The 16805-nt window shown below is 50.6% G+C and overlaps 6 protein-coding genes across 6 annotated transcripts; 2 read left to right on the top strand and 4 right to left on the bottom strand.

The window, feature by feature from the left end:
- The first annotated feature begins 25 nt into the window (after positions 1 to 25).
- Positions 26 to 2496, top strand: BDZ83DRAFT_681327 (family 47 glycosyl hydrolase). The gene is made up of 6 exons (XM_060511213.1): positions 26 to 486; positions 554 to 1174; positions 1225 to 1436; positions 1506 to 1725; positions 1790 to 2043; positions 2114 to 2496. Exons 1-6 carry the CDS (start codon positions 165 to 167, stop codon positions 2261 to 2263), a joined length of 1779 nt encoding a protein of 592 aa, XP_060359849.1. The 5' UTR covers positions 26 to 164; the 3' UTR covers positions 2264 to 2496.
- Positions 2497 to 4029: 1533 nt separating this feature from the next.
- Positions 4030 to 5287, top strand: BDZ83DRAFT_77382 (D-isomer specific 2-hydroxyacid dehydrogenase). The gene is made up of 2 exons (XM_060515408.1): positions 4030 to 4126; positions 4194 to 5287. The coding sequence occupies exon 2, from the start codon at positions 4230 to 4232 to the stop codon at positions 5172 to 5174; it is 945 nt and encodes a 314-aa protein (XP_060359848.1). The 5' UTR covers positions 4030 to 4126; positions 4194 to 4229; the 3' UTR covers positions 5175 to 5287.
- A 118-nt stretch (positions 5288 to 5405) lies between these two features.
- On the bottom strand, positions 5406 to 6702 carry BDZ83DRAFT_656171 (uncharacterized protein; the record flags this gene model as incomplete). Its single annotated transcript, XM_060510853.1, has 2 exons — positions 5406 to 6388; positions 6462 to 6702. The coding sequence occupies 2 exons, from the start codon at positions 6700 to 6702 to the stop codon at positions 5406 to 5408; spliced, it is 1224 nt and encodes a 407-aa protein (XP_060359847.1).
- A 7036-nt stretch (positions 6703 to 13738) lies between these two features.
- BDZ83DRAFT_756650 (uncharacterized protein) lies at positions 13739 to 15033 on the bottom strand (the record flags this gene model as incomplete). Its single annotated transcript, XM_060514776.1, has 2 exons — positions 13739 to 14894; positions 14957 to 15033. The coding sequence occupies 2 exons, from the start codon at positions 15031 to 15033 to the stop codon at positions 13739 to 13741; spliced, it is 1233 nt and encodes a 410-aa protein (XP_060359846.1).
- Positions 15034 to 15087: 54 nt separating this feature from the next.
- BDZ83DRAFT_536986 (uncharacterized protein) lies at positions 15088 to 15345 on the bottom strand (the record flags this gene model as incomplete). Its single annotated transcript, XM_060503370.1, has 1 exon — positions 15088 to 15345. A coding segment is annotated over one exon (258 nt), but the record flags the coding sequence as incomplete, so codon positions are not given.
- Positions 15311 to 16170, bottom strand: BDZ83DRAFT_77125 (uncharacterized protein). Its single transcript, XM_060515362.1, has 3 exons — positions 15967 to 16170; positions 15503 to 15862; positions 15311 to 15410 (listed from the first exon to the last, which is right to left on the bottom strand). The coding sequence occupies exons 1-3, from the start codon at positions 16047 to 16049 to the stop codon at positions 15395 to 15397; spliced, it is 459 nt and encodes a 152-aa protein (XP_060359844.1). The 5' UTR covers positions 16050 to 16170; the 3' UTR covers positions 15311 to 15394.
- Positions 16171 to 16805: the final 635 nt, after the last annotated feature.

Raw genomic sequence — 16805 nt, 5'->3', positions numbered from 1 at the left:
CTAAGCGCTGGCGCTTCTGATTATTGGTCTTGAATGGAAGAACAGATCCATCCCTCTGTGTTTCTTTTGCATTGAGACTATTTCCTCTTAGTTGCGTCCTGGAAAACACGATCGAATTTAGTTCTGGATCATTCACACTCATTTTCGGCATCAAAAACACCACGATGGGCACCTCACCGAACCGACGAGGTCGGCAAGCACCCACGCGATCCAAAGCCGCTGGTTCGGCCGTTCGTGATTCTCGGATTTCTTTGCACTTGTCCAGCGAGAGGAAGAATTCGTCGAGACGGAGGATACGCAACGTCCTCATTGGCATATTTGTCTCCGCAATTCTTGTCGCATGCCTTAGAGGATATTTCTCTGGTCATGCTCTGGGACACATGCAGTACAATCCACAAGTTCAATTCGTCGACTGGCATGAAAGAAGAGAGGAAGTGAAAGATGCGTTTCTGACGAGCTGGAATGCTTACAAGAAACACGCATGGGGTAAGATGTCCTACCTGGCAAGTCGTTCCGTTGTTCGAATGCAACTAACATGCCAACTCTTTTCAAGGTAACGATGTCTTTCATCCCCTGTCCAAGAGAGGAGAAAACATGTCTCCCAAGGGCCTAGGCTGGATCATCGTCGACAGCCTAGACACAATGATGCTCATGAATCTCACCCAGCCCCTCGCCGACGCCCGGAGATGGTTGCACCGCAGCCTCACTTGGGACCAAGACCAAGACGTTAACACCTTTGAGACCACGATCCGTATGCTGGGCGGCCTCCTCTCAGCACACTACCTCTCGACCCAGCTGCCGCACGTCGCGTCCAAAAGAGACTCCGTCTACCTCTCCAAGGCGATCGATCTGGCCGACCGGCTTCTAGTAGCGTTTGACTCCAACTCTGGGATCCCTTATGCCAGCGTCAACATCGGCAAGAGGGAAGGCATCGCCTCGCATGCTGATGGCGGGGCTTCGTCCACGGCTGAGGCTGCTACTGTGCAGCTTGAGATGAAGTACCTTTCTCAGTTGACTGGCAATGATGTTTACTGGAAGAAAGCAGAGCGCGTCATGAAGGTGCTGGATGACCAGAGGATGGAGGGTGGTCTACTTCCCATCTTCGTGCATCCGAGCCACGGACAGTTCACGACGAGGGAGATTCGGCTCGGAAGTCGAGGTGACTCGTACTATGGTAGGATCAAGCCCACTTTGCGAGATGGCTCTGAGACTGACGCCGGATAGAGTATCTTGCGAAGCAGTACCTCCAAACAGGCGAAGCCATCTACCGCGACATGTGGGGTGACGCCTTGGGCGGCATCGCCAAACACCTCGTCACAACAACACGGAACGCAGCACTGAAGTTCGTTGCAGAGCTTCCGACCGGCGTGGGAGGACCGCTCTCTCCCAAGATGGACCACCTCGTCTGCTTTCTTCCGGGCACAATCGCCATGGCTGTGAGTTTCTCAAGTCTCTCGCTGTTGTCATTTCCTAAGGATACAGCCGACTGAACTTCACCGTGACAGGCTACAGAAGGGCGACCCCTTGCGGAAGCCCGCCGCGATCCGGGATGGACGCCCCAGCATGAAGACGACATCGAACTCGCGATCGAGATCATGAACACCTGCTGGGGCATGTACGCCGTCACCGACACCAGTCTCGCTCCCGAAATTGCGTGGTTCAACGCTACAGAAGCAGACTTACAGCCCGGACCTGGCGACAGATGGTTACGGAAAGAAAGCAGTGGTGCGTTGCCGTCTTTCTTCCCATCTTTCCAATCAAAGAAATCTTGTGCTAATAGAATGTTCAGCGCTGTCAAAATGGAAAAAGGACTTCATCATCAAGCCCCTAGACGCTCACAACCTGCAAAGACCCGAGACGGTAGAGAGTCTGTTCATGATGTACCGCATTACTGGCAACGCCATGTACCGAGAATGGGGCTGGAAGATTTTCCAGTCGTTCCAGGCGTATACTTTGGTGCCTGATGGAGAGGGGTACACTAGTTTAAATGATGTACGAACGGTGCCCGCGGCGACGAGGGATAATATGGAGAGTTTTTGGCTGGTAAGTCTTGATATCGACTTGTCGAAAGCTTGACACATAGCTGACTTTGAGCTGACGTTGTCAACTGCAGGCCGAGACTCTGAAATATTTATACTTACTGTTCTCGCCGACGGACTATATGCCATTGACAGAGGTCGTCTTCAATACGGAAGCGCATCCTTTTCCGAGGTTTGCGCCAAGGAGTTCTTTGAAGACTGGTTGGGAAAGACTGCCGCGATGATTGACCATGTAAATCATCTATGAAGGCTCAGGATTGCCCGTGTAAGATACAAATATTGATATAAACTTGGCAAAAAAGGCGTTACTTGCTCTTCACCTTCATCCTGGTTGAAAGGAATGAATCTTGCCGCAAGAGTGCAAGCCGCGCTCCCGCGGGGAAAAACAGATAACAACTAAAATAGGTAGAACGCGCGTCAAATACAGGACTTGGAACACGGGGACTCTCGAACGAAGAAGAAATAAGAACTTTGTCAATGCTGCATGCGTTGACATTCCTCGATGCTAAGCAGTGTATCTATCACCATGCCATGTGTCCTCTGCTCGTGCTAGGCCGAATGAGATTGCCTATTTCTGTTAGTGACGTCTGGGATACTGGACCTCCCGAGCTCCTCCGAGGGGCTCGGAGAGTGGCAGAAAATCCAGTCACCGAGGTTTTGTTGATAATTGGAAGTTCAAAGATATAGGCTCATTGGGGAAAGCCATCACTGCAACAACTGAGTCCACGGTGAGACTTAGGTCAGAAGTTTCACGCCGTTCCCTAGTATGAGTGGCTACGGGCACCAACTTAAAGTGAACCTCAGAGTCTCAGAGTCTCTCGCGTTCGTTCTCAAACCGAGATTTGGAAGGCCGACTTAAGCGTGGACGAGCAATGACCATTGAACACTTTTGAGTTCCTTGTTCATATGGAGAAGGCGGTGGATGGAGACAATACCCCACCTGATTCCGCGGAGCTAAGGAAGCTAGGGTGACATTGGATCTGACTGAATGTAGTGCATCATTGCGCACGTCGGAATTCGGCAATCAACCCAAGCTACCTATTGAAACCAGAAAATCTTGATGGATGTTCAAGCTTTCGAGGCCGAACCGAAAGTCATTGCCAAGGCTGTTGTCCAAGTTTGGGGTATTGCAGAAAGTTCTCCGAAACTCATTGGAGACATCGAGACGTAAAAAAAAAAAAAGAGTGACGGCAATGAGAAATTCGATCAAAAGCCGTAAGGGAATCTAGAGTTGACTTTTCGGTAGCTACAATTAGATTCAGAGCATTTGCGAATCACACGACCAAACGATGTCATCTCAAAAAGGAGCCAGCTCCCTGGTTGCCCCCAACATACAAGAGGCGTTTCGCCGGGCGGATATGGAACGGTAAAGTATCCGGTGAGTTGCCGCAACTATCGGTGTTTATGCCGCTCAATAGCCGCTGAAACCCGGGCGCGTTGGTCCAGATTGACAAAATGGTCACGCTTTCGTCCAATAGTAGCAAATTTCTCCGAACTCAACTCCACGTCTACACGTGTTGCTACGCAGAAAGTTGCGGGTTTATGAGACGAGTCAGTACTGTGTACATGCAATGCGCTACTTTAGTTTGGATCTTGGACAATCTGGGTAAATTTGGGGGCCTCTGGGGAGTCTCTTGCGGGGCGCGAGGGGCTCCTTTTCGTGAGCTTGCCATCACGCAAATGGCTGCTGGGATCATGTCAGCAAGCCAAGTTCGGGGTTCTTTCCCCTCCCCCGCCCCCTCCCCCACCTTGACGACGCCAACGACAAGCCCGGATGGCTTCGTTTTTGATGTCGTCGAGTGGGCGAGTGGGAACTTGGTGCGGATTTGGCCCTGTTCCCCCACCATCCCACCCATCCAGCCCGTCCATGGTCCATGGAATATCCATTTACCCCCGCTTACACGAAAGCCGTCGCGCGCATTGTGTTTTATTGGATCGTGGTCTCTCCGTCATCGGTATGCCTTGCCCCGAGGTTAGGTAAAACCAGACGTGACCCCTCGCTCATTTTCCTCCAGATGCTCTCGTTTCTCTGATATTTCTTCACGATCTCTTCAAAATTCACATTCTACTTTCATACCTCTCATAATGTAAGGGCCTCCGGTGCTATCCCAAGCTTCCAATTGGGGACAAAATCACTAACATACCAACGTCTAGATCTCAGAAACCCTCTATACCACACACGTCACAACCATGAAGCTCCTCTACCCCACCTCCCTCAAGCTCGACGTCGACAGCCTCCAGGGCTTCTCCGTCGACCTCGTCCCCTACGACGTGAAGACCACCATCCCCGAGGAGCACACAGACGCCGAGATCCTCGTCACCTGGACAAACTCCGCCGACAACCTCAAGGATGCCGCCGCCCGCCTCAAGAACATCAAGTGGATCCAGTCCCTCGCCGCCGGGCCCAACGACGTCCTCTCCGCGGGCTTCGACACCTCCAAGGTAACAGTCACCACCGGCTCAGGCCTCCACGACCACACCGTCGCAGAGCACGCCCTCGGCCTCCTCCTCAACGCCGCCCGCCGCTTCTACGAGATGCGCGACTACCAGCTCCAGTCAAAGTGGCCAGGCCACCTCGGCGGCCCGCAGCCCGACCGCCCGGCCAACGCTTTCACCACCCTCCGCGACGCTCGCGTGCTCATCTGGGGCTTCGGCAACATCGCCAAGTCGCTCACCCCGCACCTCCGCGGCCTCGGCGCCCAGGTGAAGGGCATCGCGCGCAACGCGGGCATCCGCGATGGCGTCGAGGTCTACGGCGAGGACAAGCTCGCCGAGCTGCTCCCCGAGACGGACGCCCTCGTCATGATCCTCCCCGGGTCCGAGTCCACCAAGAACGCGCTGAATGCCGCGCGCCTCAAGCAGCTGCCCAAGCACGCGTGGATCGTCAACGTCGGCCGCGGCACGTCCATTGACGAGGAGGCGCTTGTGGACGCGCTCGAAGCGGGCGAGGTCGGCGGCGCGGCGCTAGACGTGTTTGTTACGGAGCCGTTGCCTGAGTCGAGCCGGTTGTGGAAGGCGCCGAATGTTGTTGTTTCGCCGCATGCTGCTGGTGGAAGGCCGCAGGGCGCGGAGGCGTTGATCGCGTATAACTTGAGGCGGTTCCGCGCTAGTCAGTCGTTGAAGAATGTCATCTGAGGTGCGGCGGCGGCTCTTTTTTGAAGTAAAAAAATGGATGGAGAGCGTGGTTTGGTGAGTAATAGACATGATTGATACAATACTAAATACAAAACGACCTTCATGATTCCAGAGTTTGACTTATGCGTTGCCCTTCTACCCTTGCCCAGAACTGAATAGACTGTCATGCCATGAGTCAGGAGATGGGCGTGGGTATCGTGATCCCTCTCCGTCATTTGTTAACCATCTCGCTCAAGAGTCAAACGGCTCCGCAATCTTCTTCGCCCAGCATACCTCTTCAGTCCACGACCACACCGTAAGGTCGAGTGTCTCCTTCCAGTTATTCGTCTTCTCCATCCATGCTTCGTGACAAGCCTTCTGCAGGTCCTCTCGAGTCATTCCCTCGAGGTTCTGGTGAAACTTGCCATCCTCAAGCTGGCACCAATCCCGGAGCAAACGGCAGCGATCCTCTGCCGACGTGCGGCCAACCTCCCGATGAAGCCATTCGCTCACCCGGAAAACAGCGTAGTCCGGAATGGAAGTCAACGGCACCACATCAAACCCTTCTGCGCAGAGGGCGAGCTGCTCCTGTGTGAGCTCCATCTCGTCTCCCATGCCTCCCATGATCGCATCCTCTCCATCATCATCCAGTTCAGGCTCTGGCAGGTCGAATCCCTTGAAAGCTCTGGTGAGCTTCGTACTTTTGCCGGTGATGATGATATTTATGGCACACTTCAAGACAACATCGTACGTCTTGGCCAGAATCAATCTATTCTCTGGGTCGTCGATGACGCCGGAGTTGTAACCGAGAACAATAGCCATGACAAAGTGGCCACGGCGGTGGACTCGTCCGACTGTGGTCAAGCAGATTGTAGCCGGGAAAAGGTTTGCTTTTTGGGTTACGTCCCACTTCAGATCCGAGAACATCTCGACGGCAGACGGAACGATGACTTCAAAGGCCTTGCCGTGGGGTGGCTCTCTTCCGGGGAAGACGTTGTTCCAAGTGTCTTCACGCCAACGCGCAGCGATTTTGTCCAGGTCACGTACAAGGTAGTTTTCCGGTCTCATCAATGTAAGACCCAGCTTCTTCCGCTCCAGGGCGGGAAGGTCGTACTTTTGCTTGATGGCGTCCTTCAAGCCGTTGAACCAGGCGGAGGCGTCTTCGGGGGTCTTGGGCTTTACGGCCGGCTCGAGGTCGATCCATGGGAATGTCTCGTGATCACCATGTTTTGCGACTAGAGGGAAGTTCAAGAACGTTAGCAAAGGGCCTCGGCCTGGATGTACAAGGATCGCTGCGGTAGTACTTACACTTCTCATGGATGTAGCTCCACACATTAAAGTCGACATACCAGGCGAACCATGCAGTAGAAACGGATTCGCGGCCCTCGTGGATCAAAGATCTCGCCATTTGGTTTGCTCTCGCCGCTTTGACGCGTTCGTAGTTGAATTTGCGAGGGATTTTCAGTTCCCTGAACTTTCCTTCGACAATCTCTGCTCTTCCACCTGCTGCGAGAGCAATGTTCTCTTCTTCCTCGCTCTCGTGTGTCATCTTCTTCGATAGATCTGTGCTTGTTGGTTTTCTCCGAGTCTGCCATGATAGTTGCGATGGATATTCGTGGAATGGAGAAATTCTGGATGGGAGAAGACGCAATTGTAACGAAATGGTTGAGGAAAGAAGCGATGAGGCTAAAGGAGGAAACTTGAGGCAGGTCCTGTGATTCTGATTTCTCCCGTGGTAACGAGAAGGGTGTTCAAGCTGTTCCTCTTCCCTGTTACTCTATCCAGGGTGGGGGCTCGTCGTTCATGTAGAGGTCACAAGTGACGACTAATTGTGCTCGTCCATGTGATGTGAGGTACCTTAGGCTCCCTAGTCTCTTTCCTGGGTGCAGGAGACTGTAAAAGGGCGGTCTTATCTAAAAATATATCTCTCTTTCAATCGCCTTGAAACGTGAAGTTTCTGATGTGGCAAGATATTGGGAGTGCACATTGTTGTGAAATACCAGCGTTGTAAGAGGTATTTTCAGTGGACTTCAACAAATACTGAATGAAAGAAGCTTGACAACGATTTAGCACAAGTAAGCAACATCTTATATGAAGCCTCCAGATGGAGCCATTTGCCTTGCCAAATACAGAAAGAGTATGGCGCTTTCTGATCTCCACCTATTATCAAACTCAGGTACTTAGGGTTGATCAGGATTCGAACCATAGGAACCGACTTCAACCTGTTGTCGTTGTAAGACACCAACACTATCCACTCAAAACACGCCAATTATTCATCTATGGCGTCGTGATGGTCAAGCTATCTCATCAATGAGTATCACTTTTGGGAACCCTACTCTAGAGTTGAGCAAGTTCGGTTGAATATCAAAATACCCATCTAGGTGAACTTTGGCGTAGGGAAGTTTTCCAATTATAATGCTGGCTTTTGAGGGTATGCGTCGTCTTCTGAATTGGCAAACTATAGATTACCCAAGTATGCAGAAGTCTTCGAACTTGAACTTCGCAATACTGGTTACTGAACGAGAAACTTCCGAAACAAGGAACTTTCCCCGGCGTCTCGATCATATTCCGTCCTCTCCCAAGGGTATCTCAGGTTGTCTCCATTTAAGGTATGTAGGCTAAGCCAAATGCCTAGCAGGAAGTTCACGTCATCGTGAATTGCATCCAAATCAAGTTTCCATGAAGGCAGCTTCGAGTGACAAGAACGTAGAAAGTCTACATTATACAATCTAGTTTTCTCATCAGGGAGTCTCGACCTGCCATGAAGAAATTTGAAGTTTACCTCAATTTCTTTCTCCTCTTTCGATATCTTGCCTGATGTTCGTAGATATTCCAAGACTAGAGTTGTTTGAAACTAGATATGCTGCTATAGTAGTGAGCTTGCAACTCTGCATTATACATGTTTGCAGATCGTACATGCGCGAGTTTAGCCAACATTTGATTATTTTCTGCACCTAGGTAGCGAAGACTTTCTCATAATTGTTCTTCTTCCCGTTCTTCTCCAATCGCAAGTTTTGAACCTTGCATCACCCGCGAACTGACCTCCCTCCGCCATCTGATTCCAAGCCCTGGGCTGCGGTGTTGACCGTGTTGTCTGATAAACCAGGGCTTAGATATACTGAATTCCTTTTCTGAGACATTGCATCACTCTGAGACATTGCGACGCCTAGATTACCTCTAGTTTCCATGCAGCCATGCAAAGTACTAATTCAACAACAAGAGTTCTTGGAGAGAACTTGGATTTGCAAATTTGCTTCAGGGCTCACGAGGTTTGAACAGTCCAACGAAATATATCTTCGTATGTAAGTAAGACATCATGGAGACATGTGAATCTTTCAACTTAATCGTTATATTCAGGAATTTTCCAGTGTTGATGTGTGTGTAAGATTGAACTTCGACTTCAATTTTTCAAGTAGACTGGAAGCCATTGGTCATTTTCTGTCTTCGCCATGAAGCGTCTTTCCATTATTGGCTCCTCAAAGGTTTCTAGATATCGAACGAGAAATCATCATGAGCTAGTGTAGAACAGATCAATATTGGATCACAACAGAGCCTGCCAACTCTTCGACAATGTGCCCTTCCGTCTCTTTCTATTCAAACTATCATTTTTCTGCAGAATATGGAATGTTCTTGACATATTCTGTAGTACCAAGTGTAAAAATTCATTCCCATCTAAACCCGTACTCAGATAAAGGTTGGTCGCCGAAACTCGGCGGATGTGCCAGTGCCTTCGGCGACGAGGCGCTCCCAGTGCTAATCCTAAGCCGCAGCCTGCTTGCCCACACCACACCAAGAAGGTATGCATCGGGAATTCCAAAATTTTCTTCGCTTTAATTCGAAGCTTCTTGACCGAAAAAAAATACGTGTCACCAATATGCAATATCCCGCACCATAAACAGCAACTTTCGGACTCATACGCCCGTTGAGTTGCCTGACCGGGACGTCCTGCCCCTTTTCCGATTTGTCTACCCCAGGAGAAAAGAAGGTTGTGAGTCAAACATACCTAGATCTGGCATTTGTTCGCGATCTTGGTGTCGTGCGTGATCTTGTTGTTTAACGCGAGCATTCCCGTGACGGCAACGTACAGTATCCTGAGTATGCGGCTGCTAGCCTGCTCCTCAGCCCGGCAGCCCGGTCTTAGCATGGTCTCGAATCGTTTTCTAGGCACATATGTGCACTTGAGATATGCTCATCTTATATACAATTCCTGGGAACGGGAATGGCTTTTGCTAGCCCAGTCCCCTCTTCCTGGTGTTGTAGCTCGGATGCTATCTGTACGACACTGAATGCACTGCTGAGAGATCAGCCGTACCGCTTGGAATTGCAGATTATCTCAGAACCATATTTGCCATTCTTCGGGAAATGTTGCCCGGCTATCCAATGTTCCCTTCGCTAGTGTAGTTGCCTTACACTATTCTTTCCTGCGTGACGTAAAGTGTTCGTTCTGGAATCTTATCACCATGTCGTAAGGCAATTGACGAAGACACGATCAATTTAAGAAAGGCGGGACTAGGCAAGCTGCAACGACTCAATAAACACAGTGGCCAAATTTCAGCCTGAATCGTTTGCAACGATTTCGGTGTGGAAATACATCGAGATTCACACCCTCTTGCCCATGCGTCTTTGATGAGATTTGCACATCGAGGTTGAGCTTCACCAAGCCAGTCTGGATGAGCAGTCTAACAACATGTAGATATCCCATCATTGTGATGGCAGCCTTTCGATACTTCCCCCATATCAAATCTAAATACTCCTGGCGTCTTCAATAATGAGCTGAGCAAACACAAAGCGTTATCATATCTTGATCTAGCAATTGGATGACCCCAACATCTTTCTGTCGCCTAAAACCCTCCCATGTGCTTACGCAATTCGACGCCTCACACAGCCTGCTTCATCCAACACTTCAAAACAATCTAGCCGCTCAAATTCAATTGGTCAAAACGAAGCATCTCGAAACATGCTCAATACTAGCAACCTTGATGATCTGATATGCACATCCATTGCACCCTTATATCTCTGGTGTTCGGCACAGAAAGCACCCAACGCCGAAACTTAAGGGTGCTGTATTTGGTATTTTCTCAGCTAGAACGGCAGACCAATCGCGGCAAGTCGGAATAGCCACTACTTGCAGGCTACCGTGCATCAGTCATCCGCGCCTGTGAAACCTACACACCGGATCCCCGCATTTCAGGCAGATCATGAAGACCGGTCAGGAGGTGAACCAATAAAACTTGAACACCCGAATAATTTACTGTGTCTCTCTACATCGCTTGCGTATAGGAATTCTCCAGAAGATTACCAGGCACCAGGCTGCCGTGGTTTTCTGCGAGTTCCCCACGTTTGTGAATCTTCTCCTTTATGGGTTTGTGGGCCGAAACGCGCCGATTTTGACAATGATGTACAATATCACACCTTCATTACCATAACGGGATGCATGCATGCATGCGAGCTGGGCTGCATGGTCACCCGTAGCTATCTGGCTCGTTGTACCCGGTAGCTGCATTGGGGCTGTGCAGCCAACCCCTCATTGAGAATTTGGATGGAAGCTCTTCTGAGAAACTGAGAACATGGTCTGTTACAATGAGCTCTTGTGCCGATCACCGAAGTTGAGTATCTCCAATTTATGCACTGCTAATGACAGCAGCGATCTCATGCCCATTTCAACAAGTTTCAAATATGTAATTGTTGGATCATGATGTTGCTATCACCTGGACAGTGCATCTGAACGTCAGCATTTCGGTGTGCAATGACGAGTAGAATGACAAAATGTCTCACCGAGGAAGTTGGAATGGAGGGGTTTAAATTGTATCTTGTGGCTTCTTGATTCAAGGAGAGGGTGCATGCCTTGCATGATCTGCGGGCGTTGATAGTGCAGTGATGATACCCCTCGAAACTCGAGCTGGATGGGACCCAACTACACAACCTTTGAGGAAACAACGAAATGAAATGCGACCAGAGCACCTTGAGCGCTCAGTGCAGCTCAGTAGATATCAAGCTGCTATGGTAAAGGCCAGCAACCGTCGATTGAACTGGACGTAGTCATTGCTTTGTAAGATTGTGCTCTGTTGCGAAAGAGACATGTAGTAAGATATGGAAAGTCGCTCACAGCCTGGTCTTTTAGTGTAGTAAGTTTTCGGAGACGATTGGCGCGTTTCGCTCGTGCTCGTGCTACGCACGAGGAAGGCACATGGACAACAAGGATGATTGGGATGCGAACTTTTGTTGCACCTAGAACTCTTCGTCTAACTAGTATAAGCAATAATCAAGGCATGACTTGCAAGGGATATAAGGCAATCGCTCCAAAACGAGGCGTCCCAAGCCCGTCCAAGCCACCTGTATCGGGTTTGCAGGTGGGAGACATAGGCTGCAATGCGAGACAACCAACGTCTGAACGAGAATTATCTTTCCGAAACTGGACCACCAGACGAAACAATACCCGTGATTATGACATGCAGCTCGTCAAATGTCGACTATTCCGCATCCCACCGGTGACCGGGTCTTTCTGTAATCACTCGGACAAGCTGGCTGCGAGATCGGGCGGCGCTGACAAGTCCCGAGAGGTTAGTGAGCTGACGATCAAATCCCACAACGACCGCAGGATGACGGGGAGATATAAGCAGCCCCCACTGCGTCACGAAGGAGTTGACTCTCCAGTAGGGTATTTTCAATCAATGCTAACGTTAGGTACTGGCGCTTATAAGTTCATTACGAAAGTCCGGCGCAGGGCGAAGTTGACCTTAGTTCTGACTTGGAAGAGGATCGACGCAGAACTAAAGCTACCTTACTCTCCGGGTCCGAGTTCGCACCAAATCCGAAGCAAGGCAGCCAGGCTGTGTCCAGGCACCACGAGGCAACCACCTACCATAGCGTCGTAGTAAAATTTTACGATGCAGTCGTTTCGGACGAGAACGGACCCAAGCGGACGAATACCCCCTGCGCAGTCAGCATCCAGGGTCCGCGGAACCGGGCGCTGGTAAGCTCAATTAAACACTACCACTAGCTCCCAGTATCCCGGAGTATTTTCCGCGGAGACATCCGGGTTAACGGACGTCTGCCGTTCGGCAACGCCGGACTGGACCTGAACTCGCGGCGAACTTCGGGATATTTAAAACCACCCGGCAACCCGACCTCGGACGGAGAGGTGTGATTGAGGAAGAAGGCTTCTTCTGCACATTTGCCTCACGCTGACAGTTTCCCGAGGTAATTCGGCAAGTGCGGTACCTAATGCTGCAAGATTCGGTCTCCAGTGCGATCAGCAATCGGTTTTGTAAAGGTGCATGTCCCGTGCCTCCCGGTCGTATTTGCCCCAGATCTACCTTTTGCTCCGCCGCAAAATTACGACACCATGCCCGCGCTATTCTCCTACGCATCCGGGCGTCAAATTGAAGCCGCCTTGTCGGCCGAGAAAGTATGTCGAGGGCAGGATTGCGGGCGTACGTCGACGATTTCGTCAATATGGTGGCTGGGTTCGGATCACGCGTAGCATCGTCACCGACGTCTGACTTCAATGGTGGGTTGCCTTGTGACATTGGATTCCACATTGATGGCACCTTAGCTATGATTGCCCAATTGTCGATGCATGTTAAATCGTGTTTGCATACAAGTTCCCATAGAGGTTGCGCGCTTCAAGGCGTCAAGTAGGCTGACTCCGAGAGGTGGAATGCCACAAAACTTTCGTGCATGCATTGTGAGTAACAAATGTCATCTATACGAAAATTTAGTCAGTTCCTCGCCCGGGTAGACCCCAATAGACTACTATGTAGCGAATCATTGCATATACTTGTGAAGTCTCTGCACTGAAATCCGAATTCGTACAGTCAGGTGCATAGTAGGATAGAGTAATTTCATTGGCCCGAACGAACCCTTATAGAGAAACTCCGGTGCCGATCCCGGGAGTGCCGACGGCATAGCTAAACCATTCCGAGTACGTACATACGGTACGAATCTGAAACATCTCTACTCAGCTTTGTATCACAATAAGTCTCAATAGTTAGCTTCAAAAAAGTGGCAGAACCAAGATCGATCAGATTCACTTAATTGCGGCCGGTTGGCATATGCAGCGCCGATCTCCCGCTGGATACGGGCCGAACTGCATCCCGCACCCGGACTTAATCAGATATCGGGGACGTTACACTCGCGGAAACATATTTCAAACTATCTACTTTAGGCAGCATACATATACTTGAAAATAAAATCAGCGCAGACTTTGAGAATGGAATCAGGGTGACCCACCTGTTGCACTTCTCCCCACCGGTTTTCCAACTCATGAGAAGCGAGCGACTCGTTAGCCATACCCTAATTTGCGCTCGCCAAACTAGTTGTAGCGAGAGAAACGTAGACACTATTTCGGATGTGTAAACATTCGAAGATCTTGATCTCTGGTCTGTTGCCCAAGCTTCAGATCGAGATATCGGATTTGTAGACCAGGTGGCTGGTTCACCTTGGCAGGAAGCGTTGTAGCGGACAGAAACGAAACCCGGAAGCAAACAAAATAGACAACCAAAACGCCCCAAAAATGTTGTATCTCTACACAAGAGAACGCATAGCAACGCTTCCCACCAAGTAAAGATACCAGTCCACCACCGTCATTGACTTGCGTCAGGGGCATCTGGAATGATCACATCGGCACCGTCGAATACTCTCGTAGGTGTGACATCGGTGCTCAGATCAGGGATTTCTACATCAAATTGCGGCGCAACGCCGAATTGCTTCGTTTGCTCGTCGTAAGTCAACCACTTGCCCGATGTTGCTAGTCGGCAACCTAGCCAAAGACAGCGCTGCGAGCGCTCTTCCATCATTGACGCAACCTCGAAATACTTTTCATCGTCATCCACCTTTGTGGCTGTGAACCAATCATTAGGATAGTACTTATCAACCCAAAGGAGGCCCCGCTGCGCGAAGTCGTCCGGCAGAGGACGAGGTTCACCCTTGTCTGGTCGGGGGAAGTCTTCCGACTCCATGATCTTGATGATTTCAGTAGGCATGTCTGTGGGCATGATAGTGTTGAGGAGCAAAGCCATAATCTTCCAAGGCATCTTCTCTTCCACCAGACCCATGGCTGCAGGGAACTGGGAGAAGTGGAGGAGGAGTGAGAGAGTGACGTGCAGGTAGGGTCGGATGTTCTCGTCGCCGAACCGTCTCAGCACAACGTTATGAGTGCGAGCTGCAAAATCCAAGGCGTCCAGGAACTTCTGTGTTGGAGCGGCGACAGTCTCAGCCTCATCCATTGGAATGTCTGCGTCGTCGGCACGGCCAGATTTGATGGCTCTCATAATGGGATTGCTCTCGCTACCATATTCGAGAAGTGAGCACCCTAGCGCGATGGAAATGTAATACGCGCTATCCAGCCAGCGACGAGTGTGACGTGCGATGTGGTTGTCCAAGCTGTCGATAAACTCGTTGATAGACGATGAAAGTTGATCTGTGTTCTTGCCCGAAAAGAGGATTGCGTGAGCGCGCACAAAGGCTGCGTCAATCTCCTGCAGCTTCGTCTGTGTGCCATTGAGATGCGGGTCGAACAGAGTCATAATGGACTCGCGAGCAGACAGGAAAGGAACTGGCACGCAGAGAGACTTGGTGTAATAGAAAAGCTGCTGCAGAGCATTGGGACGAGCCAAAATTGCGAGGTGATGATAAAGGCGACCCGTTTGAGGGGCTTTATCACTAGCCTTTGAGTACCAATGGCGAGAGACTGAAGTCCAGACCTCTCTATCCTTGAGATCATCATCCTCAATAGCCATGCTGTGGAAAGAGTTAATATGTATATAGGAGGAAATAACGATGTCTGTCTCGAATATACTGACCGATAGCGGCCCAAGTCGCCGAGGCACTCAATCCAAGTATCTTCGAAAGTTGGCACAGTCTCATATAACAGAGCCATCATAGAATACGCCAAATAAATGAAGGTAAGCATATGTTCGAGCGAGGCAGGCAGACGATGACGCAAAAGCTCCAAAAATGAATGAATGCCATGACGCCACATACGAGCCGGCATTGCGTACTTGCTTGCAAGCCGACGTAATGCCGGACTTGCGGAAGGATGCTGCGACGCAAGGAAGAAATCATGGTGTTCATGCAGCAGAGTTCGGTGTAAAGCAATCAATGCCTGCCACTGCTCGTTATTCAGCTTGGGATTTGTCTCGTTATTTGAACTTTGAGCGTTGTCGACCTCGATACATTTCGATTCAACCATGACGAGCCCAGCATATATGCCTTTTACCTCAGCAACAAGCTGTTCTTGGCTAATTGGGCGCGTCTCTGGTTGTTTGATTAATACCTCAGTGTTATCAAAGTCAGAGGAACGCGGGTGCTCGAACGACCGATGAGAAGCTGCTCTGGGGAGGTCGGACCCATCTTTCTCCTTGGATCGCCCGCCGTCGATCCGTCGAGGCGTAGATGCTCCCTCCTCAGGAGTCCATAATCTACCAGCCTTGTGTGCCGGGTCTCTTTGGAAGTCACTGTCTTCAGCATGGCTGGCACCAGAAGCCTGTGGTTGCTGTCGAGCACGACTACGCTTTGGATGCGAAGACCTATGATCCCCATCTTTCCTCTTATTCTTTTCCGAAGAGGGGCTGGTGGCTCCTTGCCTATCGTGCCCGGCAACGGACGTCTGAGTACTCGGGTCCGCATTGTCTTTTGATGCTGTTGTATGTTGATCGGTTGCGGACTGTGGTTGGTTCGACGCTGGGCGTGCTTGTTGTCCCTTAATGCTATAGAAGTAAATGTTAGCACTGGATTGTGCGGCTCTGCGACTGACGGCATTACCGTAACCAAGTCCTGTCTACTAAATCGTTTTGGTCGCTGTCATGCCTACTATGGCCAGACTCTAGGAAGTGACGCTCCACGTCTTCCCTCGAGGGGCGTACAGGAAACGTGTAGTCGGGACAATGGGCGCATTTTCGAAGACTTATGTCGTTGGCCCGCTTGTAATTTGTGAGTCTCTTGGAAAGGTCCAAACCAGCGCCGCGAGATTTATCCGTCATATTCAACGTATATCGTGCGTGTTCCGTGCAGAACTGGCAGCAGAACAGCAGAAACGTCCAAGCTTCGGGGAAAAGTAATTCCTGATGGCTTTGGAGCCGATGGAAGTGATGAGACGCAGATTCAACAGTACTCCAGCTGGCTTCAACCCCTTCATATCATGGGGAGCAAAATCGTGCGAACGGTCCGCAAGATTTTGATGGAAGAACGCTGCTTTCTTCTTAGGGATGTCTTCTCTAGATGGCCAGAAAGCGCGGCTGCGAGGCAGCAGTAAGGCGGGCGCGGCGAACCACTCTATCTTCGAAGCGGATGGATTCAGGTACCTATGTATCCCCGCCCCGACCCCCATACCGCCACCCCATTTGCAAACGGTTAGCGCAGGTCGCCTTATACTTGAGCCGCATCTGGTTCGCAAACTAGGCGATTTTGTCATGTTGTCATGTTGGGGGACTTCCCCTTCGCCCACCCCAGCTCCCAACAGCTCCCCCCCCCCCTCTTTCACTACCCAATCTCTTCCGCTAGTAAGCGCACCGTCGCATATAATAAGGTGCTGTTCACCCGCACCTGAGTAGCCCCTCGCGCTGCCCGACAAGATCGATCTCGTCCTCTCAGATCAAAGTCCAGGATGCCTTTCTGCACTTTCCGATCTTGTCTTTCAAATCAAGAGTCACG

Source organism: Colletotrichum acutatum (genome assembly GCF_030867785.1).
Source record: "Colletotrichum acutatum strain CBS 112980 chromosome Unknown BDZ83scaffold_134, whole genome shotgun sequence".
NCBI lineage: Eukaryota > Fungi > Ascomycota > Sordariomycetes > Glomerellales > Glomerellaceae > Colletotrichum > Colletotrichum acutatum.
Note: the sequence above shows the minus strand (reverse complement) of the source record. Positions and strands in the feature narration are given on the sequence as shown.